This window comes from Panthera leo, chromosome B4 (assembly GCF_018350215.1).
Source record: "Panthera leo isolate Ple1 chromosome B4, P.leo_Ple1_pat1.1, whole genome shotgun sequence".
Classification (NCBI taxonomy): domain Eukaryota; kingdom Metazoa; phylum Chordata; class Mammalia; order Carnivora; family Felidae; genus Panthera; species Panthera leo.
In genome coordinates this window covers 76,118,347-76,146,244 of record NC_056685.1, presented here as the reverse complement: position 1 = coordinate 76,146,244, position 27,898 = coordinate 76,118,347, and the positions used below count along the sequence as shown (strand labels likewise).

At 45.6% G+C, this 27,898-nt stretch overlaps 1 protein-coding gene across 4 annotated transcripts; it reads left to right on the top strand.

Annotated features, from left to right (window-relative positions):
- Positions 1-445: 445 nt before the first annotated feature.
- FAM186B (family with sequence similarity 186 member B) lies at positions 446-18,733 on the top strand. 4 transcript variants are annotated; one of them, XM_042946438.1, is made up of 8 exons: positions 446-475; positions 3,483-3,708; positions 7,754-7,936; positions 10,585-12,259; positions 12,775-12,967; positions 14,615-14,793; positions 15,496-15,681; positions 18,400-18,733. In XM_042946438.1, the coding sequence occupies exons 2-8, from the start codon at positions 3,591-3,593 to the stop codon at positions 18,566-18,568; spliced, it is 2,703 nt and encodes a 900-aa protein (XP_042802372.1). In that variant the 5' UTR covers positions 446-475; positions 3,483-3,590; the 3' UTR covers positions 18,569-18,733. The 4 variants fall into 4 exon arrangements, with proteins under 4 accessions (XP_042802372.1, XP_042802371.1, XP_042802369.1 ...); XM_042946437.1 differs by lacking the exon at positions 446-475 and adding an exon at positions 2,414-2,502; XM_042946435.1 differs by lacking the exon at positions 446-475 and adding an exon at positions 2,414-2,650.
- Positions 18,734-27,898: the final 9,165 nt, after the last annotated feature.

The following is a 27,898-nucleotide window of genomic DNA, read 5'->3' as shown; positions in this document are numbered from 1 at the left end:
GGTGTGTTCTATAAATGTCAATTTAGTCAAGTTGGTTGATAGCATTTTTCAAAACCTCTCTATCTTTATTTATTGTTTTCTACTTCTACCAGTTCCTACAAGAGAAATGTTGAAATCTCTAACTATAATTGTAGATTTGTCCATTTCTCCTTTCACTTCTATTTTTTTGCTTCATATATTTTGAAACTCTGTCATTAGATGCATGTACATCTAGGATTATATCCCCCTTTATTAATTGTCACCTTTATCATTATGGAATGTCCCTCCCTTTTTATCTTTGCTAATATTTCTTTTTTTTATGTTTGTTTTTGAGGGAGAATGAACAGAGTGAAGGAGAGGTAGAGAGAGAGGGAGACAGAGGATCTAAAGCAGGCTTTGTGCTGACAGCAGAGAGCCCAGTGTGGGGCTGGAACTCACGAACCACAAGATCATGACCTGAGCCAAAGTCGGATGCTTAACCATCTGAGCCACGCAGGTGCCCCGCTAATATTTCTTATTCTAATCTCTGATATTAATATAGCCACTCCAACTTTCTTTTTGATTAGTATTAGCATGGTTTACCTCTTTCCATCTTTTTACTTTTAACCTATGTGTGTTTTTTTATTTAAAGCATGGTTTTTTTTAAACATTTATTTATTTTTGAGAGAGAGACAGAATGTGAGCGGTGGGGGGGGGGGGGCAGAGAGAGAGAGAGGGAGACACAGAATCCAAAGCAGGCTTCAGGCTCTGAGCCGACAGCTCAGAGCCCGACATGGGGCTCAAACTCACCAACTGTGAGATCATGACCTGAGCTGAAGTCGAATACTCAACCTACTGAGCCACCCAGGCACCCCAGTTTCCTTTCTTTTTTTAAGTTTATTTTGAGAGAGAGAGAGAGGACGTGTGCACGAGCAGGGGAGGGGCAGAGAGAGAGGGAGAGCAAGAGAATCCCAAGCAGGCTCCGCACTGCCAGCAAGGAGCCGGATGCAGGGCTGAACCCATGAGTGGTGAGATCATGACCTGAGCCCAAATCAAGGGTCCAACACCTAACCAACTGAGCCACCCCAGTGCCCCTAAAGTGTGTTTCCTTTAGATAGCACATAATTGATTCTTGGGGTTTTCTTAATTGAACCTTATAATCTCTATCTTTTAATTGGCTTGTTTGGGTCATTTATATGTAATCTAATTATCAATATGATTGGGTTTAAAAGAAAGAAAGAGAAAGGGGAAAAAAAAGAAAGGACCTCAGATTGGGAATCAGGAAATCAGAGTAAAGTCCTGACTCTGTACTTCTCAGCTCTGTAACTTTAGGTAAATCTCTTAAGTCCTCTGAACCTTAGCTGGCTCATACATTAATAAGTTGTTTGTAAATTACAACATGCTCTGAAATCATAAGAGATTAAAGGGCTATCCAGTTCAAGATGTATAGATAGAAAGGTATCCGTAAACCAGGGTATGAGTGCCTCAAAGATAAAACTAGATCTCATTCATTTATGTATTTCTAGCATCTAGGACCAGGCTTGGCATGTAGAATGTTACCAATAAGTGTTTGTTAAGTGAAAGAGGCAATAAAAGAATTAACTTTAAATATATGAATGAAAGATGGTATATGAAAGATGGGTGTCAGGTGACAAGTTATTAAGTGGCCATGGCACTGCTAAGAACTGAACTTACAATATTTAATTCCTTATCTGTTAAATGGGGATAATTAAAAAAAATTTTTTTTTAATGGTTATTTTTTGAGAGAGAGAGAGAAAGAGTGTGAGCAAGGGAAGGACAGAGAGAAAGGGAGACACAGAATCTGAAGCAGGCTCCAGGCTCTGAGCTGTCAGCAGAGAGTTCGACACAGGGCTTGAACTCATGAACCATGAGATCATGACCTGAGCCAAAGTCGGACACGCAACCAGCTGAGCCACCCAAGCGCCCCTAAATGGGAATACTTTTAAATAGCATGGAAGAATAATTTGCATTATACGTACCTATTCTTATATATGCATTCATTCAGCAAGTGTTTATTAAATGCCTACTGTGTGCCAGGCTTGGTTCTAGGTTCTGGGCATACAGCAATGTCCATTTTAAACATTTGTTTTTAAAAGCCATCTTGCAATAATGGTCACCTTCAGTAAGTAAAAGTGCAGATTGACCCTTGACCCCTGGTGCAAATGCAAACATATTATCGTTAGTTATTGACTGGCTTTAATTTTTAAAAACTTCTCTTTGGGAAAAGAACATTTTCTAATTGCTTTTTCTTATTTTTAGCCATTAATATTTAGTTTGGTAGAAGAACATTTAATTACTTAAAGCAACAGGTCAACTTAATGTATATTAGCAATGGATAAAAAGCTAGATAGCCAAGCAGATAGATGACAAGGAGCCATTCTTCTAATCTAACTGATGATGTCACTGGAGAAAAGGTCAGTTGGAACCTGATGTCTGGCAGTTACAGGGAGCTGTGGCTAGGCAGGATACTCAGGAACTGCCCTGGAGCCCTTAACCCCAAAGCAGCCAGTATCACGTGTCCAGGTCTGTGTACCAGAGACACAGGACATCTTTGCGAATGACAGGGTGATCCAAAATGGAGAAAAACAGGCCCCTACAGTTGGTGACCCCTGCATCAGTCAAAGCCATCATCTCAAGGATTGAGGCTGCCCAGCTAACACGGGCTCAGGAGGTAACACCTGAGATAAGGGGGTCACCCTTCTTTTGGGATCTGATGTGGAGACTGAGAACTGATCCTAGATTAGGACAAGATTCCAGCTCTGGGCCCTCAGGGTTCCTGGCATCTTCAACAGGCTGGATTTGCAAACAGATTAATTCAAAATTCCAACTCTTTGACTTGGCCTCTGCAGGGCCAGCTGGAATCGAACCAGCCCTCTGAGGCAGGGCTGGGCACAGGAAGGGAACAGCCCATAAGGAAGCCCTAGGATGGTCCTACCACTATGTGGTAGGTCTTAGCAGGGCAAGAGGAAGGGCCCAGAGTTCTTGATTGAGGTCTGTTCGGGCAACCTGTCAGAATCCTTCAAGCTAAGCCCTAGAAGCTTAAAGAGAAATAGCCAAAGGCTGAAATCACCCTGCCCATGAGCCTCTAGTACCTCTGATCCTAAAGATTTCTTAGGGCCTCATTTTTCCAGTCTGTTGCCTCTGGATCCTTGTGAGATGTCCAGAAGTCCCTAGAAAATTTTGAAATTCTGAAGGAATTGTTTGCCCTGGATATTTAGTATTCTTTCCCTTCCTGACTTGGTCTTAATCATCAAAGTGACATTAATAAGAGCTAACACTTATTTTATGTGCCAGGCACTGTCTTAAGTGCTTTACAAATATTAGTTCATTTAATCTTTAGAAGAAACTCTGTGACATTGATATATAATGATCCCCACTTTAGAAGTAAGAACACTAGAGCCCCAATAGGTGAACTGACTTGTCTGAGATCACACTACCAGAACCTGGTATCTGGCTTTAGAGTTCACACCCCTAAACACTACAATCTGCTGCCTCCCATATAGGATATTTCTTCCCAGCTCTCAGACATCTTGGACAACGTCAACTGTGTCATCAACAGCTTCCAGGAAGAATTAGGATATGATTTAAAAGAAAAGGCAAAACCTGACCAGATGGAGCAAAAGGGCAAGAACAGATTCATCTTACTGGAGAAAATTGCCTCCTTCTCTGAAGATGCTAATACTAAAGAGAAGCACTTGTATGAAGTTCTCCGCTGGCTGGGTAACTGGGGTGAGTTTGTAGACTGGCTGCCTGAGGGCGGGCCGCTTCCCCACTGACTTGGTCCCACACTGGCTCTTGGCTCCTCCTTTCCCCACCCCAGGTCAACTCTCACTGGGAGGAAAAAGCAGGGCAGTTGGTGGGTTGCCAAGGGAGCAAAAGACACACTCCAGTGAGATATTCCCTTGCTTCTGTCACGGCAATCATCTCCACTCACCAGAGGGGCAAACATGTAATAGTCCAAAACCTAGTAGATTGTGACATTAGCTGCATGTGTGATGAAGCCTGTCATAGGTCCATTCTGACATCTCATCTATCAGCAGGGTTGAAACTAAATTCAAATCCATGCTAGCTATATTTTTAAATTTTCCATACTTATTGAGATGTAATTGACAAATAACATTGTGTAACTTTAGAGTGTACTATGTGATGATTTGATGCATGTATATGTTATGAAATGATTATCACAATAAGGTTAATTAACACATCTGTCACCTTACAAGTTACCCCCCCTCTTTTTTTTCTGGTGAAAACATTTAAGATCTACTCTCTTAGCAACTTCCAAGTATACAATACAGTATTGTTAGTATAGACACCACATTGTGTATTAGATCCCCAGAACATTTTAATTTTATAACTGAAACTTTATACCCTTTGGCCAATAGCTCCCCATTTCCCCCACCCCCCCAGCCCTTGGCAACCACTGTACTCTCTGTTTCTGTGAATTCAACTGTGTGTGTGTGTGTGTGTGTGTGTGTGTGTGTGTGTCTGTGTGTCTGTGTGTGTCTGTGTGTTCAGCTTTTTAGATTCCACATATAAGTGAGATCATACAGTGTTTGTTTTTCTGCATCTGACTTATTCCACTTGGCATAATACCCTCAAGGTATATCCCCTTGGTCACAAATGGCAGGATTTCCTTCTTTATTATGATTTACTAAAATTTCATTGTATATACCACATTTTCTTTAACCATTCCTCCACTGACTGACACTTAGCGTGTTTCCACATCTTGGCTTTTGTGAATGATGCTTCAATGAACATGGCCATGTAGATATCTTTTGGAGACAGTGATTCCATTCCCTTTGGATATATACCCAGAAGTGGGATTGCTGTATCCTATCACAATTGTATTTTTAATTTTTAGAAGAACCTTCATACTGTTTTCCAAAATGGTTGTACCAATTTATATTCCCACCAGAAGTGCACAGGGGTCCCCTTTACTCCGTGTTCTCATCAACACTTTTTATCTCTTGTCTTTTTCATAATAGCCATCCTATCAGGAATAAGGTAATATCTCATTGTGGTTTTAATTTGTGTTTCCCTGACAATTAGTGATGTTGATCTCCATTACCTGTTGGCTATTTGTATGTCTTCTTTAAAAAACAGATCCTTTGTCTTTTTTTTTTTTTTTTGCACATACGTATTTAATCACAGTGTTGAAAGGAATTGTAAATATAATCTGGCTTAACATCCTTAATACTACAAATGAGAAAATTAAAAATAACAAAATAAGTGCTTCCAAATTGGTGTCATTTTAAATTCATCATCTCTAATGTTAGTGTGCCCTCAAAATATCTCAGGATATTTGTTTTGGTATTTGTCTGGTACTGTCGGCCCCTGCCTCCTGCTCTCACTCTCTTCAGTGTCACTGACCGTTGTCACATTGACTGAACTTCCTTTCCAACTTCAGGAGACACCACACCCTTGTGGTTAAAATTACTGGCTGTGGAGGAGATGTGTCTGTCTCTACCATTTAGTAGATGCGTAAACTCAGGCAAATCATTTAATTTTTCTGGGCTGTCCTTTCCTCATCACTGGGGAGTTGGTCCTGCCCCAGCCAGGCCCACACTGACAGGTGTTTGGAAAAGTGCAGCGACCATGGACACATTTATCAGCACAGTGGGGGACACACATTTGCCTGCTTTCCTAAACTCCAGGGCGATGCTGAGATTTGCACCTATACATAGGTTTCTCCCCAAGTCAGTAGGCTGTCTGATAACTGATTCTGTGCCGTGTACATTTAAACCAGTTCAAAATGTGTCATAGCTAGCACAGTAAATTTGATCAAAGGGATGTGGATATGACTCTTGCACAGTTACAACTAGCTACAAAGTAGCTACAATTAGACAGTTAAATTGCTGTCACTTGTCATGGGACCACTTTCTGGAAGCTGTGTACTTGCATCAAGAAGGAAAAGATCTCTGAGACCAGGCCAGCTTCCTTTTGTCTTTATCACATCTTGTGTGGCCTTTGCCCATTTTTTAAATTGGATTATTTGTTTTGTTTTGTTTCATTTGCTATTGAGTTGTATGAACTTCTTATTTTGGATATTAACCCTTTATCAGGTATACAGTTTGCAAATATTTTCTCCCATTCTGTAGATTGCCTTTTCATTTTATTGATCCTTTCTTTTACTGTGCAGAAACTATTTAGTTTGATATAGTCCCACTGGTTCATGTTTGCTTCTGTTACCTTTGCTTTTAGTGTCATACCCAAAAAATCATTGCCAAGACCAATGTCAAGAAGCTTTTTCCCTATGTCTTCTTCTAGGAGTTTTATGGTTTCAGGTCTTACATTTAAGTCTTTAATACATTTTGAGTTAATTTTTGTGAGTGGTGTGAGATAGGGGTCCTATTTCATTCTTTTGCATGTGTATGTCCAGGTTGACCAACATCACTGTGAAGAGCCATCCTTTACCCACTGTGTATTCTTGGCTCCCTTGTCAAATACTAATTGTCCATATATGCATAGGTTTATTTCTGGGTTCTCGATTCTGCTCCATTTATCTACGTATCTGTTTTTATGCCGATATCATATTGTTTTGATTATTATAGCTATGTAATATAGTTTGAAATTGGGTAGTATGATGCCTCCAGCTTTGTTCTTTGTCTCAAGATTGCTCTGGCTATTTGGGGCCTTTTGTGGTTCTATATGAATTTTAGGATTTTTTTTTTCTGTTTTTTTTTTTTTTTTTTTTTCTGTGAAAAATGCCATTGGGATTTTGATAGAGATTTCATTGAATCTGTACATGGCTCTAAATGGTAGTATGGACATTTTAAACAATATTGATTCTTCCAATCCATGAAGGTGGAATATCTTTCCATTTATATGTGTCTTCAGTTTCTTCCATCAATGTCTTATAGCTTCCAGTGTAGAGATCCTTCCCTGGTTAAATTTATTGCTAAGTATATTATTGTTTTTGATGCTGTTGTAAATGGGACTGTTTTCTTTCTTTTTCACATAGTTTATCATTAGTTTATAGAAATGCAACTGATTTTTGTATGTTGATTTTGTATCCTGCAACTTTACTGAATTTGTTTATTAGCTCTAACAGTTTTTTGATGGACCACACCGGGTGTTTTATAGAAGAATCCATGGGTGATATTCATAGTACTTAATGACCCTTACTGCATGGGCCAAACAGCCCTGATGCCAGCTGTAAACAACTGGTATAGCCATTTGAGTGTGGACCAACTATACCCAGTCCTGGACCAGGTGCTGCCCCTGTTAGCATCACTGTTGCGCCATCGTGAGACCTTAGGCTGCTATGGGGTTGGGTGGACGCTGCAGTGTTGGAGTGAGATGGTATAGGGATGTGCCCTACCCCCTTCACCCTGCCCTGCCTCCAAGGAGCTCATAGTTCTATGATCCTTCAGCTGCCCCCAAGAACTAAGTAGGCTTTTCACTCCAGTTAATTCATTTAATTGTCCAGATACTGAACTAGGCAATGGGGATAGAGCAATAACAAGGCAGACACATCCCTAGCCTTATAGTTAAACAACAATACTGTTTAATGTCTACTGTACATTTTCGACACAGCAGGCTTCACGTTAATCATTTCACATGCATTATCTCATTTAATCCCCACCCAACCCTTTTACAGGCATGGATGCTGAGGCTCAGAGAAGTAAGTGATTTACCCAACATCACACAGTTATTAAGAGGTGAAACTAATCCAACCTCAAAGCCTCCTGCTGGAACCCCTGTGCTATAGGACTACTTGGGGCTCCCTAGAGGACAGATTGCACTCAGTCTGCATCTCCCACTCCCTCTCTAGGTGACAGTCTGACCTATGAGCTCAGGAACAGGAAGTGTAAGGAGGAAGAGGAAGCCCTGGATGAATGGATTGAGGTGATGGAGAAGGTATTACCTCTCTCTCTCATTGCCACCAAAGGAGGCATCGAATCTCTCACTTCCCTTTGTTCCACTCTCATTGAAGGACAAAAGCAAAGGACACAAAGTAGGTTCCAGGAAGACCTGGGAAGGGGGGTTGAATGGGGTGGATGCCATCTCAGGAAAAGAGGTCACATGCCAGCACCTGTGGGGTCTTTCTGACTCTCCTCCATAACAAAAGCCTTATCTGAGATGGAGAGGCAATAGCGAGGGGTTGGGGTGTTTAACCCAAGCTGAGCACTGAGCAGTTCTAAGCAATCCCTTGGGGCTAGAGGGAGGGGTAATGGGGAGACAGGTCCCTGTTGGTACTCTCTGGAGCTGTAGCCTTATGCAGGTCCCGAGAATCAAGGCTAGTAGGCCAAAAAGGCTGGAATTTGTAGCTACAGCCCAAAGAACATCTTTTCCTTACTCCAAATCCAGCTGTAGAGCCTAGAAGTCTGGCGAGACTCAGCCAGATGCCCTTCCAGGATCTTCTTAATTGTGGCTGCTCCAGGAATGGTCAGTCAACAACATAGTTCAACCTTGAAATTTTACTCCTGTCAACACTAGAAGGAACCTGAGATTATCTAACTCCTCCTACGCTTTGTAGATGAGAACATTAAATCTCAGAGAAGAGAAAGGACTACAAAACAAAACAAAACAAAACAAAGCAAAAATCTGTGGCAAAACCAGACCCCACGCTTAGGTTTTCTGGCTTTTTTTTTTTTTTAATATATTTTTTAATTTTTTTTATGTTTATTTATTTTTGAGAGAGAGACAGAGCATGAACGGGGGAGGGTCAGAGAGAGAGGGAGACACAGAATCTGAAACAGGCTTCAGGCTCTGAGCTGTCAGCACAGAGCCCGATGCGGGGCTCGAACTCACGGACTGTGAGATCATGACCTGAGCCGAAGTTGGTCACCCAACCGACTGAGCCACCCAGGCGCCCCAGGTTTTCTGGCTTTTTAATCTTACTCAAGAATATGGGCTTCACAGTCAGATGGACATGAGGTTTGAATCCCATGTGCCAATTTCTGACTGTGTGACTTTGGACAAGTTACTTGATCTTTCTGAACCTCACTTTCTTCATATACAAAATGAGGAGCACCCGCCCACTTGCAGGGTTCCACTGGGTGTAAGTCATCTGGCACCATGCTTAAAACATGCTCAGAGCTTAAGAAACAATGTGTTTCACCATTGACTCTCATGGCCAGACTCCTTATCAATCAAGCAAGATTGATAGTTGGTGGAGGGATGAAGCAGGGAAAGGTGGATAAGGAGATAATCTCTCCTACAATCCTTACCATGTTATATCTTGAAGTATAGTAATTTGTATATATTTCATAGCTAGATTATAAACTCCTGGATGGCAAAGACTGTTGTCTTATTAGTTTCTTTTTAGGGATTAGTTATTAAGCACTTACTAGATACCTGGGACTGTGCTTGCCGCTAAACATGCATAATCTAGTGAAATCTTACAAGTAGATGCTTTGGTTGGTTATCCCCATTTTTTAGAAACAGAGGCACTAAGAAGTTAGGAAACTTGCCTAAAGCAAGTGGTAAGGATGGGGTTCAAGTCTAAGTTATCTGATTCCAGAATTCAAGCTCTGAACCACATGACCTCTCTGACAATATTAGCTAAATGCTAGTTTGACTTCAATGCCGTTTAATTTCCATATCCCTTTAGCTCCTCACCCAAAGGTAGCCAGTGTTTTTTCTGTTAGTGATGTTCACTGAATGGGCAAATGAATGGATGATCCAAGATAATCACTCCAGCAGCTCTACATATGGTAGATCAAGGGGATACAACTATAATCGTGATCCAGCCCTGAGGAGCTGAGGTCTATGAACGGGTTTGAACATAGTGCACAGTCTGTGTTTATGTGCATTTTTCTGGGGAGAAGGTCCCCTGCTTTCATCGAACTACCAAAGGAGTTCATGACCCCCAAAATGGGAAATGACATTAGTCATTTAAAAACCCAACATATGAACAGTTGCAGAACCATGTGATAAATTCTCTACACAGTCTAATGGTAACAGGAAAGGGAAACAAAACTTCTCAGGTGGCCTGGAGTCTAAGTGCCAGGTAGGTTTCCAGAGTTTGGATAGTTGGCAATAGATAGCCAAACATGGATATTGAGTCTGGGAAGTAGCATGATTAGAAAAGTGACTTTACTCCAGGGAAATACATGAGATCAGAAGTACACTGAATTAGGGGCACCTGGGTGGCTCAGTCGGTCAAGTGTCCGACTTCGGCTCAGGTCATGATCTCGCAGTTCGTGAGTTCGAGCCCTATGTCGGGCTCTGTGCTGACAGCTCGGAGCCTGGAGTTTGCTTCAGATTCTGTGTCTCCCTCTCCCTCTGTCCCTCCCTTGCTTGCACTCTGTTTCTCTCTCTCTCTCTCTCTCTCAAAAATAAATAAACAATAAATTTTTTTTTAATATTTAAAAAAAAGAGGTACACTGAATTGAACTGAACTGAATTGAATAGTTTCAGGCCCATGGGCCCTGCAGGTGTTATGGAGCTGGCTCACCCTGACAGGTAAGCTCTGAGCAAGCTCTGAGCCTGGCAGAGATCTCTCCTGACATCTCCCCTGGCCTCACCTGTTGCCTCAGCTCCTTATTCTTGCCAAAGGCGTAAGAGAGTTGGATGGGAATTTGGCCAGGCAGGGTGTGCAGAATCAGTATAATTGTTGGGGCTCACGGGAGCTTGTTGCCTTTGTTCTGTCTCTCCTAGTATCCAAACACACCTTCTGGCAGGGCTGGTGGGAACAGAGACCCCCAAAATCTGCATCCTACCCTCAGCCACTGAGCCCAGAACAGATGCTCCAGGACAGTCATGCTACCTGCACGAAGGTCTCTGAGGTGAAGTCCATGCTGCAGGAGCTCCTGGACTCCACCATGTTCAACCAGGGGGAGGTCAGAGCCATCAGGTACATGTCTGCCATGGTAGAGAACCTCAACAAGGCCTTGACCCTCCAGCACAAAGAGAACAGAAGCCTGGAGACCAAATACAGGAACCTGAAAATAGAGATGACCAAAGAACTTAGCACCCAGAGGCTACACTTCCAGAATTCCCTCCAAGTTCTCCAGAGCAAGAGGGATGCCCTGCTAAAGCAAGTGGAAATTCTAGGGGGGAAATACCATGACCTTCTCCTGATAAAGCATGCCTTAGAGTTCCAGCTAAAGAAGGCTCAGTCTGCTAGAGATCAAGCAGAAGAACCGACCAAGATCTTGATTGACTCCCTGGGACCCCCTGAGAAAGAGACCCTCCCAGAGAAAGAAACAGTCATGAAGGAAACTCAGCAGGAACCCAAGAAGGAGCAGTGGTTTTCACTACTCTCCCCAGGTCCCATGGCCACAGCCTGGGACAGTGGTGCCAGGCCTTCAACATCTCAGCCACTTTCCACCATGACCATGTATTCGAGGATTGCGGACATGTACAGCACCAAGGACACCGAACATCTTCAGCCCGTGATGCTGTCCTCGGTGGATCACAGGTCTCCTAAGATATGGGAAAGACTGGTGGCAGAAAGCCCAGGCCACTTCTTTCACCAAGTGAAAGACCAAAAGGATGTCCAGGAAGCATCCCAGGAGAAGGAAGGACTCCAAATTAAGCCCCACTTGAGGATGCAGCTGTCCCCAGAGAGCTCCAGGAAGGTGGCCTTGGAGAGCAAGGCGGAGCACTGGGAAGAAGAGCTCCGCTGGGAGAGGCAGAGGCAGCAGTGGCTGGAGGAGGAGGAGATGTGGCTGCAGCGTCAGAAGAAGTGGGCCCTGCTGGAGCAGGAACACCGGGAGAAGCTGCAACAGTGGAAGGTGGAGGAGGCGGCGAGGGAGCAGTGGCAGAGGTCGGGCCAGCAAGAAAAGGAGCAAGGGGGCCCGTGGAGGGAGCCAGAGCCTCCAGGGGAGGGCACAGACAGGGTGCTCTTCATGACCACCAGGCAGTGGAGGAACTTGGAGAAGGCATCGCTGACACCTCCCTCAAGCCGGGCCCAGTCTGCTCACCAAGGCAGGAAGCACTTTCCCAGGTCCCCTAATACCCAGCAGCCTGCCCCCAGAAACCAGAGGAACACGAGTTCAGCCAAGTCTACCCAGAAACCGTGGACCTGCCAGGTTCCCACGAAGCCCAAGAAATCGGCCTCCTTTCCTGTCACGGGGACATCCATCCAAAAGGTGTCCCGGCCTCCTTTGCGTATCTCCTCAGTAACTCTCAAGGGGAAAGTATACCACATGGATGTGGAGGCACAGAGGAAGAATCTGCAGCTCCTGAGCGAGGAGGCTGACCTGGGGCTGCCCCACTACCTACGCACCAAGGCGCTGGATCTCATCACCACCACCATGGAGCTGAACGTGCTTCGGCTGCAGTGTCTGTGCCATAAGTACATCCGCTACAGACACTTCCAGAGCCTCCGGTAGGTACTCCCTGACACCCACGCCAACTGCAGTGTGTGGGCAGAGACAAAACCCAAAGGGAGAGGAGGAGCACGCAGCAAATGGGAATGGAGAGTCACCCCAGACCTGGACAAGGTCCCCTGAGGGAGGGGGCTGGCAAAGGATGTCTGACCTTGGGCCTGGGGTGACCCTGGAGGTGTGGGAGGTCGGGCATTTACACATACACATTGCTCTTTCCCTAGTGGGTTTTTCCTCTGAGGCCACTTCCTTATTTCTTCCTCTCTTCCTATCGCACTGTCCCTAATGCACCTGATATGTTCCCCTGCTGGCCTTATTCTCTCTTTCTGTTTCCAGCCTGGCCCCAAGGCTCCTCACCTGCCACCACCTCCCACCTCTCTGCTCCCTGCTTTCCTGACTCTCAGCAACCTCTGTTTCCCTCCTTGCTGTCAGGAATTACAAACACAGAGTCAACGCTGGTTACGAGACTTGGGGAGCAGGCCCTTTCACCCACTAACTCCCTTACCTCATTTCCCAGACAAGAAGTGACCAACCACATACAAGTTATGCAAGAAACTGAGACTACCTACAAGACCCAGAACCTCTACACCTACCTGGAAAACATTGACCGCCTGCAGAACCTCTGGCTGCAGGCCTGGACAGACAAGCAGAAGGACCTGGAGGAGAAGCGCCGAGAGTGCCTGAGCAGCATGGTGACCATGTTCCCCAAGGTGGGCCTCCCTCATTGGGGGGTCAGCACAGCTGGAAGGGATGTGAGCTGGTGGGGTGTAACTGGGGGCAGGGTAGCGGACAGGAAATAAGAGGGCAGGTTAGAGACTCTGAGCCAGGAAGAGGCAAAGGCTGGAGGCTCAAGCATAAGGAAGGGCAGCTTTCTGATTTTTTTATATGGGGAGAGTGGGAGAGAGAGGGGCCCTCAAACAGAACTGTAGAAGAAAGACTCTTCTGGAGAGAGAAGGCAGCTGGATCCTGTAGTCCCAACTTTATGCTCAAGTTCTCCCTCCCCCACGGGACCCTCTGCCCTGTTCCTGTGTGTTCTGGTTCCTCTACTGACTTAGTCACAGCTGTCCTTTTTACCCACATGCTGGGATCTCACTTTGCCTCTCTCTGTGGATGGTTCCTTTGGTTTCTAGATGCCAGGTCTCCTCTGATCACTTCCTGACCAAGGTTCCTGCCAGGTAAAATCAGTGAAACCCTGGTTGTCTGAAAATGTCTTTACGTAATACCTTCACTCTTTTTTTCTTTTGTGTTTATTTTTTTATTTTTGAGAGAGAGAGAGGGAGAGAGAACACGTGCACAGGAGTGGGAGAGGGGTCAGAGAGAAAGGGAGACACAGAATCTGAAGCAGGCTCCAGGCTCCGGGCTGTCAGCACAGAGGCTCGAACCCATGAACCACGAGATCATGACCTGAGCTGAAGTCAGATGCTTAACCAACTGAGCCACCTAGGTGCCCCTAGTACCTTCTTAATTGACAGTTGGCCTGGATATGGAAGTCTAGGTTAGAATGCATTTTCCCTCTCATTTTTGACAGCACTTCTCATTGCCTTCTGGGTTTTGGTGTTGCTGTTGACAGTACAAAGTCACTCTGAGGCCTGATCTGTGGGTCTGCACTGTTTTTACTCTCTGAGGGCTAGATTCAGTTTCCCCTGCTAGCAGGGTCAGAGAAGTAGCAAGTGCTGACATGGTCCGCAGAGGACTAGCTGACCTCCCAGGGAATTAGAAAATCATAGCATTGGCTCAGAACCCATGGGGAATCCCCCCAAGTCTGGGGGAAGCCGTGTGCTGAGGGACTTAGTGTAAGTGCCTGTGTCAGGCAGTTGGAGAAGCCTTGGTCATGGGGCCATCTCCTAACTCAGTTTCCTATCACTTTTTACTAGTCCCAATCATCTCCTGTAGGTATCTTCACTTGTTAAGTTGTAGGTGTCTTGACTTGTTAACAACGGACTATATGACAATTCTTTGGGTGGCTAGAAGGGTTTCCCCAGCTCCTTACCCAGTGCCAGGGCAGAGGCTGGATACAAAAATACCCAGAGCATTCTAGGCACAACTTGGCCTCATGTTGTGAATCCTGAGTGCTCTCTCGAGTTCCAGCTGCTCTGGCTTCCTTTAGTTTTTTTCTTGCTGTTTTGCTCATTGTCCAGATTCTCCACAACAAAGGAGAAAACAGGAACTAACCTAGCAAATAATAATTCAAGGAATTTTTAGGGAATTTGATACTTGGGGGTTCTAGGGCTCTCTGATTGGAGGCATTCCCTGGTCCTTACCTTCTCTTCTTAGCCCTGAGTCAGGCTATGCCTCCTTCTGCTCTAGAGAGGGGATAAATTCCTGTCTCCTTGATGCCTCTCTGCTGGTGTCTCTAGCTCCAGCTGGAGTGGAACATTCGTCTGCACATCCCTGTGGTCACCTCCACAAAGCCGAGGAAAAACAAGCCACCCACATCCTCTCTCCGGCACACGCACTCATGTGGCCCCTCCTGCAGGCAGCCTCCTGGGCACTTTCCATGCAAGCACTGGGAATGTGAGCCCCTGTGCATGGCTCGGTAGGTGCAGGGAAGCGGGTAGGCAGCCAGCTGGATGGGTGGGGAGATGGAGCAAGCTGGGGTGGCCAGACTGGGGAGACTGGGAGCTTGGTGAAGGCACAGGCAGGCAGAGTTCACCTCATGAGTTGTACGATGCCTGCCTTCTCAGCTGCCTTGCTCAGTTCTAGCCATTGGCCCAGATGGGTGGGCTCAGGAGCCAGCCCTATCCAGATAGGTTTCACATTGCAACTGAAAGACTCTGAGGACCCACATCTGAGAGCCTACAACCATTTCTGCCCTGAACATTGTTGGTCCAGCACCTGCCATTAGCCTGTCCATATAAACAAGCCTGATCCTTCCCACCGTGTGACCCCACCACCCAGGCTCAGAAAGAGATACCATGAGCCTCTGGGCAGTCAAGAAGACCCACATCCTCACCTAGTATGGCCCAGTGCAGAGCAGCCCCGAGGCATGTGCCTAGAAGAACAGAGGCTATCCCAGCACCCCTTCAGCAGCTCCTCAGCCAAAGGAGCCCCAGGGAGGTGAGGCTTAGAGTTAAGGGGAAGAGAGGTGACAGGATGGTGATAACAACTATTTGAGAGGGAAAGAAAACAAGTCCTGACGTTTTGGGCCTTATGGCTTTGGAGAGCTTGTTGTTTCTCAGTCTCCCTCTGTGTGTCTAACCCTTTATCTCTTTCTACACTTTCAACCTCCACACCCCAGACAACAGGATAACCAGATAGAAGCCATCTGGAAGACTGATGTGGCCTCCTCCAGTCACCCAATAGAAAAGAAGACTCCCCCCGGCCTGCCCTGGGACCAGCTAGGGGGGTGCCCAGACATTCCCCGGCTATTGACCTTGGATGTGCATTCCTCCTACCACAAAAGCTTGAGGTCCCTCAAGGCCCGGTAAGGTACAAGGTTGGATAGTTAATCTGGATTTGGAGAAACCTTCCCACCAAGGTCAGGGGCCAGAGTACACACTGACTCTGTCCAAACACCCAAGAGATCTCTTTCCAGACATTCATAACAACCTCATTTATTGTACCACATCAGACAGAGAGATGCTTACCTGCCTCATTGGCCATCAGCTTGGGTCCCCATGCCACCATTCTAGTTTTCTCAGAGGACTTTATGTAGTGTCTCAGAAGATCGCTACACAAGTTTTTTGAGCTGCATGTGAGTTTGTTGTTTTTTGAGCTGCATGTGAGTTGCTCAGGATGTGAATCTTGTCCTAGGCCTGAAGGTTGTTCTCAAGGAGAGCCAGGTAGAGGAATGGAGAGATGAAGGAGACCAAGAATCACGTGATGAACCTGAGACTCAGGCCTGGGCCTGTCTTTGGCATTCTCATTTCTTTACTGCCTTGGAGAATAGTTCGCAGGAACAGCAGCTGAGAGGAAGAGGCAGGACTCAGTAGGCCAACAAGAGGCTATTCCAGTTAGGAAGGTTCTGTTGAAGACTTAAGGCTCTTTCAAGGAGCATTTTTAGATTTTTACAGCAATTCCTGCTGCCTCTTATGGCCCTGGCCCTGCCCCAATTAAAGATCTCTGACAGGGAGAGGGTACTGATGGCTGCCAGTCTAGATCTAACCAGAATTAAGGCTGTAAGATGCTGGTGCTGCCCCGTCCTCCAGACAGGGACTTAGGTGAGACAGGGTGGCATGGTAGCATCAAAGAAGGCTGGTCCTTGGCTCTGCTTCTGCTCTGAAGTGGGTCTGAGAGTCCCAGCTGGTACATAGATACCTGGTTTTCAGTTCCTGGAGAATTGCTTAGAGGTGTGTGTGCATCTGTGTGTGTATATGTGTGTGGTGTTGAGCTGGATAAAGCAAACAAAATTGATTGAGAGCAACCAAAACAACACTGTGGCAGAACTCAGTAACCAGAGGTCAACTGGGGCCCCGCCCCACTAAGATTTGGCTACACTTGCCCAAGGTCCCCTATAGTAGATCTCTCGTCCCCGAGCTCCTCCTCTCTCTGCATCCCAGCTAGTGCCTGGGCTTTGCTTGGCATCTGTTTGAATCTGAGGCCCCAACCCTTTTGTTCTTCCCCACACATAATATGGGTACATAAATATTGAGAATACACATTCCACTTAACCCCAAGCCTTTCATGATATTAGTATCTTTTTGAAAATTTAAGAGGATGTTGGGGAAAGGGATTCAGAATGAAAAGCGCCAAACAACAGCCTCTTTCTTCCCCCTCTCTCTGGCGTAACATGCAAAACTCAAAAACTCCTTCCTGTCTCATGCAGAGCTGTTCCACCCACACCCAGGCCTCCACTGGGATCTCAGCTTCAGGCTTAAGCACTTATCAAAATATTGTTCCCAACAAAGACAGCTTCCCCTTTCTAGGGGAATTTAGGTGAATACAATTTTCTTCCCCCCCGCCCCGCCCCCCGCTTTTTTTTTTTTTTTTAACTCCATACAAGTTCATTCAGTTTATCATACTATCAGGTGTAGAGACAAAGCCCTGCTTCATCTGTCTTCTTGATCCGCATCCCAGGTTGGCACTGCCTACCTGCGTGTCAGGCTGGTCCTGGATGGTTCAGTGTGGGAGCTCGCCATGTTGTCTTGGGACCCCGTTATCATAACATGGGAATCTGCCACTCTCTGATGAAAATTCTCTGCCGCTGTCCAGGCTCCTGCTGCCTCAGGGATGGTGGCCATCCTGCTCTCTTTGTGAGTGCTTCGTGCATGTGGCCTCTGGAGACACACTCTGTTTCCATTCCCAGAGTGTACCTTCTTTTTGACCGCCTGCCCCTGCCTCATCACAGATGCTCACATCCACCTGCTGTGTGGTCTCAGGTCACTCACTTCTTTGTGATCCTGCCAGCCTCACCAGCTCCCCTGGCCCAGGTCACACCACCATCTGGTTTCCTAACTAGGACCAACTACATGCTGCCTGCCTGGAATGGACAGCCTGTCTCATCTACAGGCCACTGGGTGGCCTCTCAGAATATGGGGAAGGGCTATTCATCTTCTCTCTATGGTTTGGGACACTAGAAAGGCCATGTCCCTCAAAAGCCAGCAGACCCCCTTCTGCAAGAGCTTTCTCTGCTTTGTCTTACAAGCATCTCCTCTGGGCTCTGTCTGACAGGTAAGACAGCTGTGTGCCTGCATATACCAAACACTGTCTGCAGTTGGAGAAGGATCTTAATCCTGACTCTAACTGCCCTGCCCTCTGTTGCTCACAGCCTATTCCTGCACAGCTAACATACACGGTGGTTCACATGCATGGCCAAGATGCAGTGAGCACAGACTCGCACAGATCTCCAACATGCTGCAGACAGAGGAGAGGGCTTATTAAAACTTGGTTTCTGGGAAGGAGATTAGACGGGAGTGGAGAGGAAGGAACATGGATAGGAAGGAGCAGGGAAGAATGAAGGGAGGGAAGAGGAAATTTTCTGTGATATGAGACAAGAGGCAGGTCACAAGAAGAGAAGCAGAGCCCCTGGGATGTGGCAGGGAGGTTATGTTAAGCAGTTCCACATCCAGGTCAAGTCCGGACGCAGCTCTGGACTGTCTCCCAGAGCTGACTAGGGAAGCTCTTGGGTGGGCCAGGTGGGCACACACATCCTGGTGCCTTGTCTCAGCTGCTCTCCAACCCATAATTGAATTAACTCTTTCAGTGTCTTGGCGACCAAAAGAAACGAATCCCGGGAAGCCCCAGATGAGTCAGCTGAGCTTGTTTGTAAAAAGTCAAATGAGTCTTTCCCTGGAACCGTAAAGCCAGAAGGATCAAGACAGTCTCAGTCCCCACTCCATCCATTAGTCGGTGATTCTCAAACTTCAGGGTGACTGAAAATCATATGGGAACTTGTTTCAAATGCAGGTTCCCAGCTGGTGTTTTTAAACAAACATCCTGGGCATTGCTAGTCCTAGAACTTTGAGAAACACCACTTCCCTCCTTCAGTCCCCAAACTGTACATTTTTAATAAAATAGAGGTGTGTTTCTTTTTAAAACTTTTTGTGTTGTTGCTGAAACCCACACTGAACTCAGTTTTGGAACCGGATCTATGACCTTCTGGCCCCTGACCTGGACGCCAATCAGGGAGGATTCCCCAAGTGTCACCTCTGCCCTTTGGGAGCCAGCAAGCCAGGGCAGCCACGATTAGTGCCCGGCATGCAGTAGGCACCAGTCATTTTTCAATTCATCAGAGACATGGACAAATAAGTAACTGATGTGCTGATGATTAGCAGGAAGGCTCAGAAGATAAGACCAAAAGGAAGTATCAAGTACCAGTCAGAGCCAGGTGTCACTGGGTAGGAGGCAAAGGCAGATATGTCTCTGAGGAGTGAGGACAAAGGTGGAAGAAATGAAGACACAGAGGTTCCACCTCTAGATGGTGTGGTCTAAGGAGGCCATCTCTGGCAACTCTTCAATTCAAGCAGTTACAACACTGCTTTCGTGAATTGATTCAGCTCATGAGCACCGCTGTCCACCCTACTCCCCTCTAGCACACAGCCATCTGCCTCATCTACCACTTGGCCTTCAGCCTCCCACTTTCCTCCACTGGCCCAGACACACCTGGCCTGGGGACATTGTCTAGGAAGTGACCCTGTCCTCAGAGAACCCGCAACCCAGTGATTCTGTTTATCAGGATTGGTGCCCATGCGTGCTTCCATCCAAGGTGAAGACTCGGAAAAGAAGAGGAAGATGTGGGATGTGAAAAGCTGGCCTTTAGATGATGTGAGAGTAGAAATGACTGCTGAGCCATGGCTTAACATAGGGCAAGGATGCCTGGTTGGGGAGGAAGGGGAGAGGCATTCCTGCTGCAGGTCTTAACACAGGACAACTGTGACACCCAAGAGCCGCTCCTGGCCTTTCAGGTCTCGAGCTTATTCTTTCTTTGGAGGCCTCACCCAAGTTGTATCCTACATAATAAAATGCCCTAACACTAAATACAACACTTTAAATAATTTGAAAGGATTTATGTAACTCTACCTTGGAAATAACTGGCCATGAGGTTTTATTTAATCTTTTATTTTATTATTTTTGAGAGAGAGAGAGAGAGAGACAGAATGAGAGCAGGGGAGGAACAGAGACAGAGGGAGACACAGAATCCGAAGCAGGCTTCAGGCTCCAAGCTGTCAGCACAGAGCCCGATGAGGGGCTCGAACCCATGAACCCATGAACCATGAGATCATGACCTGAGCCGAAGTTGGACACTTAACCAACTGAGCCACCCAGGCGCCCCTTTTTCTTAAATTTTTTTTTAATCTTTTGAGTTTTTTTTAAAACACGTCTTTGACTATGACTTCTCAACGATCATTGTGCATATGAGGCGCCTGGGTGGCTCAGTCAGTTAAGTGTCCGACTCTTGATTTCAGCTCAGGTCATGATCTCATGGTTTGTGAAATCGAGCCCTGTGTTGGGCTGAATGCTGACAGAGCAGGGCCTGCTTGGGATTCTCTCTTCTCTCCAAGTAAATAAATAAACATTTATAAAACATCATCATGCATAGAGATGAAATCTAACAAATTTTGTAAATGTAATGAAAATATTTTAATATTAAATTTGACAGTGTAACGAAACTGACAATGTTATGTTTTGTAAACAACTACATATTAATTTTTTTACATTTTTGTATTTTGATGGCAATGATATCTTAAAGGTTTTGTACATTTTCATAGGCTCTTGGCATTGTGCTTAAGGGGCCTAGTGGCTATACCTGTTCTAGTGATGAAGGACTTTGACTTCCCGGACATCCTCTAGCAAGCTCTCTGGCAAGAAAGCAAAGTGTCTGACTGATTCTTCTGCTTTGTCAATGGTGTCATCCCCTTGAGGACAAAGAGGGCCTGGATTGTCCCAATTGGTGAAGCCAAGAAATTTGGACACCAAGGAGATATATTTCTATCTATGTCTCTTTATTATGATATATGATATCACAAACCATGAAATCATGGCCTGAGCTGAAATCAAGAGTTGGACACTTAACTGACTGAGCCACCCAGGCACGCCCTATGCATGATGATTGTTGAGAAGTCATAGTCAAAGACACGTTAAAAAAAACTCATGGCCAGTTATTTTCAAGGCAGAGTTATATAAATCCTTTCAAATTATTTAAAGCACTATATATGGTGGCTTTCCAGAGATGAGGTTTTTGATATTACATGAGTCTCATTTTTTTTTTCAGAGCAAAGTTGATGTACTTAGTCAAATAAGATATTGCCTCCACCCCAAAAAAATCTCCAGGAAGCCAAGGCATGGGAAGGAATACTTCTTGGCATATTTCTTCGAGTCAGATTTAGGGGTTGGCCATAGCTCTGCTTGCATGGCCATGGCCTTGGGGACCTCAAAGATGATGAACCAACACTAATGTGGAGAAGGGAACATGAGGAAAGGGTTTACTTTAAGCCCTAAGTGTGACCTTCAAGGAGGTGTGGGTAAAGTGGAAAGGACAAAAACCTTTTGAAGACAACCCAGCCAAAGAGCTAGGGAGGGAAAAGCCATGCAGGGTCTTGTCTTCCATGTACAGGGGAGGCCAACTTGGAAAGCCAGAAAAAGGATGAGCATGACTGACTCCATGATTGGAGGAGTCATCTTCAAAAAAAAATTAAAAATAAATACAGTAGAGCATGGCTAACATGTAACTATCAATGAGGACTTTGAAATAGCTATATTTACCATAAAGAAACTAGTCTAGTGGAAAAGGTGGACAATATGTGTAACAGTTGGGGAATTTGAGTAAAGAGTAGGAAATTGTAAAAATTAATGGAAAAATGGAAATGCTAGAAGTGAAAACCTTAATATCAGAGATGAGGAATTCCTTCAACAGGTTTATCAATAAACTGGACAAAAGCAGAGGAAAAAAAAAAAAAACCTGTGAACTTGGAGCTAGCTCAGTAAAAATGAACCAAACTGTATCACAAAAGTAAAAGAAAACAGACAATTAAGCAAACCCAAAACTAAGCACCAAGACAAATGGCACAATGACAAATGATCTAACACGTATGTAATGGAAGTCTCAGAAGAAGAGGGGAGACAGAATGGGGCAGAAGAAATATTTGAAGAGCTAATCACTCAGAATCTCCCAAATTCACGAAAGACAAAAACCACAGATCCAAGTAGCTCAGAGGACCCCAAACAAGATAAACGGGAAGAAAAACACACCTAAGCATATCATAGTCCCAACTGTTGAAACCAAAGATAAAAGAACATCCTGAAAGTAGCCAGAAAGAAGAAAAAAGTACATAAAGAAGCAAGAAGCAGTCTTCCTAGAAACTCAGCAGGGTGCCTGGGTAGCTCAGTCAGGTGTCTGACTCTTGGTTTTAGCTCAGGTCATGGTCTCGCAGTTCATGGGTTCAAGCCCCGAGTTGGGCTTTGCGCTGACAGTGCGGAGCCTGCTTGGGATTCTCTCTCTTTCTCTCTGCCCCTCCCACACTCTCTTTCTCTCTCAAAATAAATTAATTAACAAAGAAAAGAAAGAAAAAATAAACTCAACCAGATGGTTCCTGAGGCCCAGCTCTATCCCTGCCATATAGGTCCACAAGATAAACCCAGTAACATTCCAGAATATTCTCCCATCTGGGGGGCTGATATGAGCTTGGGCAGATTTCTGTTACCTGCAAAAACAACAATGGGGTGCAGCCGAGCAGTGGCTCAGCTAAGCAGCAGCCTGCAGGGCACTGGCTCTCCAGTTCACCACCTGCAGCCCCACCACCACCACCCCATGCCACACCCAGCCCCTTTGTCTACACACACCCCACCCTGAACTGGCTGTGGCCACATCACCCCTCAAATACTATTTATTGGCTGTGAGTTGGAAGGAGGCAGAGTAGGGAGAGGCTAGACATACTAGCAGACTGGCCTCGACGCCCATCGAGGTAGGCCCTGGGATCCGAATGTTGCTCCAAAGCCTTTCCCCACGCGTGACCAGCCTGGAACAACCAAAGCCTGAGTCCAGTTGGGACACCTGTCAGGACTTTGCTGAGTGGATGGTCATTGCCATTGGTGGCAAAGTCTGTGAGAGGCAGCCAGTTGCCATAATTCAGAGTTGCCATGTGGTCAAGAAGATTCAGGTTTCCTCCCCCACGACCCATGTTCAGAGAGTCCCTGTGTTGGCTTCTGTGTGGCCTCACTTTCCAGAAGAGTTTCTTTGCTGCAGGAGCCACAAGGAGGCAGCAAAGAGCTTGTTTCAGGGCCTCAGCTGGCCTGGAGAATCAGAGGGGTCGAATTTAAAATCTGGGCACTGCTGAAAGATGGACACAGCTGAAACTGGTGGGCTTTCCCTGAGACAGTACTCGGCTGAGTGTGGAAAGCAAGTATGGCAAAGGTAGGGGAAAGAGACAAGAGATTCCTGACTCCTCCTTGGACATCTGGATCCTGCAGACAATTCCTGGTTGCCAGGGTCCTCTCTACCTCAGTCAGGGCCACTTCATCCTCCCTTGACCACCCCAGCAGGGGCCTCAGCTCTGCAGTTCAGAGTGCTGTCTTTGCAAATGATTCTTCAGGCAACTGGTTTTTAGGAACTCTGCCAGGAGGCCCTACTTGAGACTTCCTCAAACATGCATTATGTTCTCATTCATTCATTCATCCATTCAACAAATATCTATTGGGCACTTAATACTGGGCACGATTCTAGGCATTAGGGATACAGTACTGAAGAAAATAGATTTTTTAAAGTGTTTTCATGGAGCTTACATTCTTTTGGAGAAAACCAGGTAAGAAATTAGAACTAAAATACACCGAATGTTAGATGGTAAAAGATGCCATGGAGAGACACAAATTTCAGAAGAGGGTAAGGTACCAGAATACAGGGGTTACAATTTAAAATAGGTCACGTCGGGGCGCCTGGGTGGCTCAGTCAGTTGAGTGTCCAACTCTTGATTTCGGCTCAGGTCATGATCTCAGAGTTTCATGAGTTCGAGCCCTATGTTGGGCTCCGCACTGACAGTGTGGAGCTTGCTTGGGATTCTCTGTCTCCATCTCTCTCTCCCTCTCTCTCTCTACCCCTCCCCTACTCATGCTATCTCTGTCTCTCTCAAAAAATAAACTTAAAAAAATAAAATATGTCATATCAGGCCTCCCTGAGGTGACGTTTGAGGAAGTGAGAAGTGAGCCATGGGGTAAGAGCATACCGGGCAAGGGAACAGCTGAGGTAGGAGCATGCCTGGCAAACTCCAGAAGCAGCAAGTCTCCAGTGTATCTGGCACCAGGTGAGTGAGTGGGAGAAGAGAAGGAATGATGAGGGAGAGGCGACCGGGGGACAGATCAGTGCCTTGCAGGCCACAGTAAGGACTTCCCTTTTACTCTAGTTGAATAGGAGCCATGTTTACTTTGAATGAAAATGGAAACCATTGCAGAATTTTGAGAAGATGAAGGACATAATCTGAGCGACACCTCAAGAGCATTGCTCTGGGACACCTGAAACTAACGTAATATTATGTGTCAACTGTACCTCAATTAAAACAAACTGGAAGGGCACCCAGGTGGCTTTGTTGGTTAAGCGTCTGACTTCAGCTCAGGTCATGATCTTGAGGTTCGTGAGTTTGAGCCCTGCATTGGGCTTTTTGCTGTCAGCATGGAGCCGGCTTGGGATCCCCTGTTCCCCTCTTTCTCTGCCCCACCCTGTTTGCACTCTGTCTCTCTCAAAAATAAATAAACTTAAAAAAAAACTGGAAAAAAGAAAAGAGCATCGCTCTGGCTGCAGTGATGAGAACAGACTGAAGGCTGGGAGGGGGAGGCAGGGAGACCAGTTGGAAGCTATTAACAATTTCCATCCCATTCAGGAAAGGTTAGTAAGGGAGCTCAAATGCCCTCCCCCAGTGAAGTCCCCCCCAATCTTCCCTAAGATCCCCCGCTTCTCTTGGGACCTCTCTCCACCCTCTGTTCATGCATCGCCCAGCCTTGGCCAACCTTGCCTTTGTTCTAGGATTAGTGCTGGGCCTGTCCTCAGCCCCCCTAGACCTCAGACTCTTTAGGAGCAGATGTCCAGTTGCTTTGACAGCTGTAGCTTCTCCCGGCACAGAGTGCTGTACACACAGAAACCAAGTCAGACTTTCCCTAAGGAATGAGTTATCCCATCCCTCATTAGTTGAGCTGCCTGCTGTTGCCTCAGAAGCTTCTTCTGGGCTGTATTTCTGCCTGGAGAGCCACATCTGTCTGTATGAAACACTTTACCACTATAACAGCCCTAATTCTGTCTGTCGGCCACCTTCACAGTCCCTCAGTCATGCCATGTTTACACGCCACCCTTGTCACTGCCCTGCAAAGGCAGGCTCTCAAAGCTGGCAGAAAGCACATATGAAATATTGTTTGCCAAAGCCATTGGCTTCTCTGGAGGCTTTTGAGAGCAAATTAAATGAGTACTTATTGAGTCCTTAAACATTTATTGAACACCTACTGTGGGGCTGTGTTCCGCACTAGGCAGTGAGGGTATAAAAGTGAATAAAACAAGCTTCCAAGGATCTTACTGCAAACACAAAGTAAAGGCCATATGCAAAGCACAGTGCTAAAATAAATACAACTACATCCTTGTACTGCACCAAGGACTCCCCATCCACTCATCCGTCTATTACTCGCTTAGCAGTTAACTTACTGAGTGCACTGAGTGCAATGTACGTTACACTGGATGTGTGATGATGGCATTGAGACACAATCCCTCCTCACACTCTGGTGTGGAGACAGCAAATAGTGGGGAGCTGTCATATGCAACAAACACAGTTCAGGGTAAGTGATGTCGTATAGGTACAAAGTAAAATGGAGAACAGGGGAAGGAGATGTTCTTTGCAATGAGGGTCTGGAAAGGCCTTCTGGGCTAAGTGGGTTTTCAATAGAATGTTGAAGGATGGGTAGAACTACCACAGGTGGAAGGAGTGGAATCAGAGGAATCCAAAGGAATAGAACACTATTAGAACACAGCTTAGACCCTGTTTATGGGCCAGAAAGTGGTCCCTGTGGTTGTGGTTCATTGGGTAGAGCCAGGTGTTGTAGGAGCTGAGCTGGACTGGAATTGGGTTTGGATGGGCTTGAAGGCCAAGCTGATGATTTTCAAGAAAAGGAGTGGTAGTTCTAGATCTTGCTTTAGAGAGGCAGTTGTGGCAATGCAGAGACATTAGAGAATGAAATCAATTCGAGGAGCAATAATGAAGGCTTGAACCAAAGTAGTATAAAGAACCAGCTTTGGGGCACCTGGGTGGCTCAGTCAGTTAAACATCGCACTCTTGATTTTGGCTCAGGTCATGATCTCACCGTTGTGAGTTCAAGCCCTGTCAGGCACAGAGCCTGCTTAGGATTCTTTCTCTCCCTCTTGCTCTGCCCCTTCTCCCTTGCTTGAACTCTCTCTCTCTCAAAATAAACATTAAAAAAAAAAAAAAGGAACCAGCTTTGATTGAATTTATGTATTCATGCCCTTGTTTGTTCACAAACAATTATGTACAAAACCTTGTATTGATTGAAGATAGGGATGGAGCAGACAGGGAGGAAAGAAAGAAAAATAAAACCCAGTTTTATTTCCTCAAGGATATTATAATCAAGTGAGAGACACAGACCACTAAAAGTCTACTGCAGTGGGGTACCTGGATGGCTCTGTCCGTTAAGTGTCCAACTCTTGATCCTGGCTCAGTTCATCATCTCACAGTTCATGGGATTGAGCCCCATATTGGGCTCTGCACTAACAGCACAGAGCCCACTTGGGATTTTCTCTCTCCCACTCTCTCTTCCCCCCTTCCCCCACTTGCGCACACACTCTCTTAAAATAATAATTTAAAAAACCCAGGAATTAAAAAAAAATTGCTATTACATTCTTTCCTTGACTTCTGTCATGTGATATTTGGTTTCCCTCCTATGTTCCCGATACTCTTTTGGCTCCTCAAGAAGTTCATTATCTTCAGCCAGTGTATTCTGTGGGTTGCACCAGTGCCTGGACTCTCTCCTCTCTTCGTGCCATATGATGTCCCCAAATGACTTCATCCTCCCCTATGGCTTTGAACACCAGCTATATGATAATGACTCCCAAATTTATCCCTAATCCCCTTCTCTCCTGAGTCATAGAGCTGTATATCCAGACACCCATCTGAATGTGTCAACCGGTTGCCCACTGGCACCTCTAGCTCAATTCATCCAAATAAAACTTATCTTTCCTTCTCACTCAAACCAACTTCTCCACTTGCACTCCCTGTCTCAAAGTATAATCATCATTCTCCTTCTACTGCCAAAGCTGGAGACCAGGGATCCATGCCTCATCTCTTGCACCTCTACACCCAATTTATCCCCAAGCCATATCCAGTCTACATTTTGGGTGTCTTAGATGACCACCCTTGGGGCGCCTGGGTGGCTCAGTCGGTTAAGCGTCCGACTTCAGCTCAGGTCACGATCTCGCGGTCCGCGAGTTCGAGCCCCGCGTCGGGCTCTGGGCTGATGGCTCAGAGCCTGGAGCCTACTTCCGATTCTGTGTCTCCCTCTCTCTCTGCCCCTCCCCCGTTCATGCTCTGTCTCTCTCTGTCTCAAAAATTAAAAAAAAAAAAAAAAAAAAAAAAAAGTTAAAAAAAAAAAAAAAAAGATGACCACCCTAATTTAGCCACTGACTGGCCTCCCTGTCTGTAGTTTTACTGTTTCAATTTATGTTCCATACTAGGCCAGAGAGATCTTTCTCAAATCCAGATCTCATACCATACCCCCTGCATAAAAACTCTTTAATGGCTCTTCATGGGTTTAATCATGGCCTGTAAAGATTTTTGTGACAGCTCTTCAGCCTAGCTGTATGGTAGTCCATTGTATGGATGGACCACAACTTCTTTAACTAGTCTTCTAGTGACAGATGTTTGAGTTGTTTGCAAATTTGTGCTACTATAAACAATGCTATAGTTAATAACTTTGCGTATACTTTATCTTGCATGTGTGCAAGTATGTTGGATCTGAAATCATATGCATTTTTAATTTCAACAAATATCAACAATTTACAGTTCCTCCAGTAACATATAACCGTGCCAAGGTTATACAGTCAAATGTTTGGATTGTTTGCCAAAAATAACATCTAAGTGTAGTTTCAACTTTCTTGTGAGTAAGCTTGAGTATTTTTTCATATGTCCAAGAGCCATTTATCTTTCCTTTTATGTTGCTCGTCCCATTTTCTTATTGGATTTTTGTATTTTTTTATATTGATTTGAGGGGATTTTGTATATATT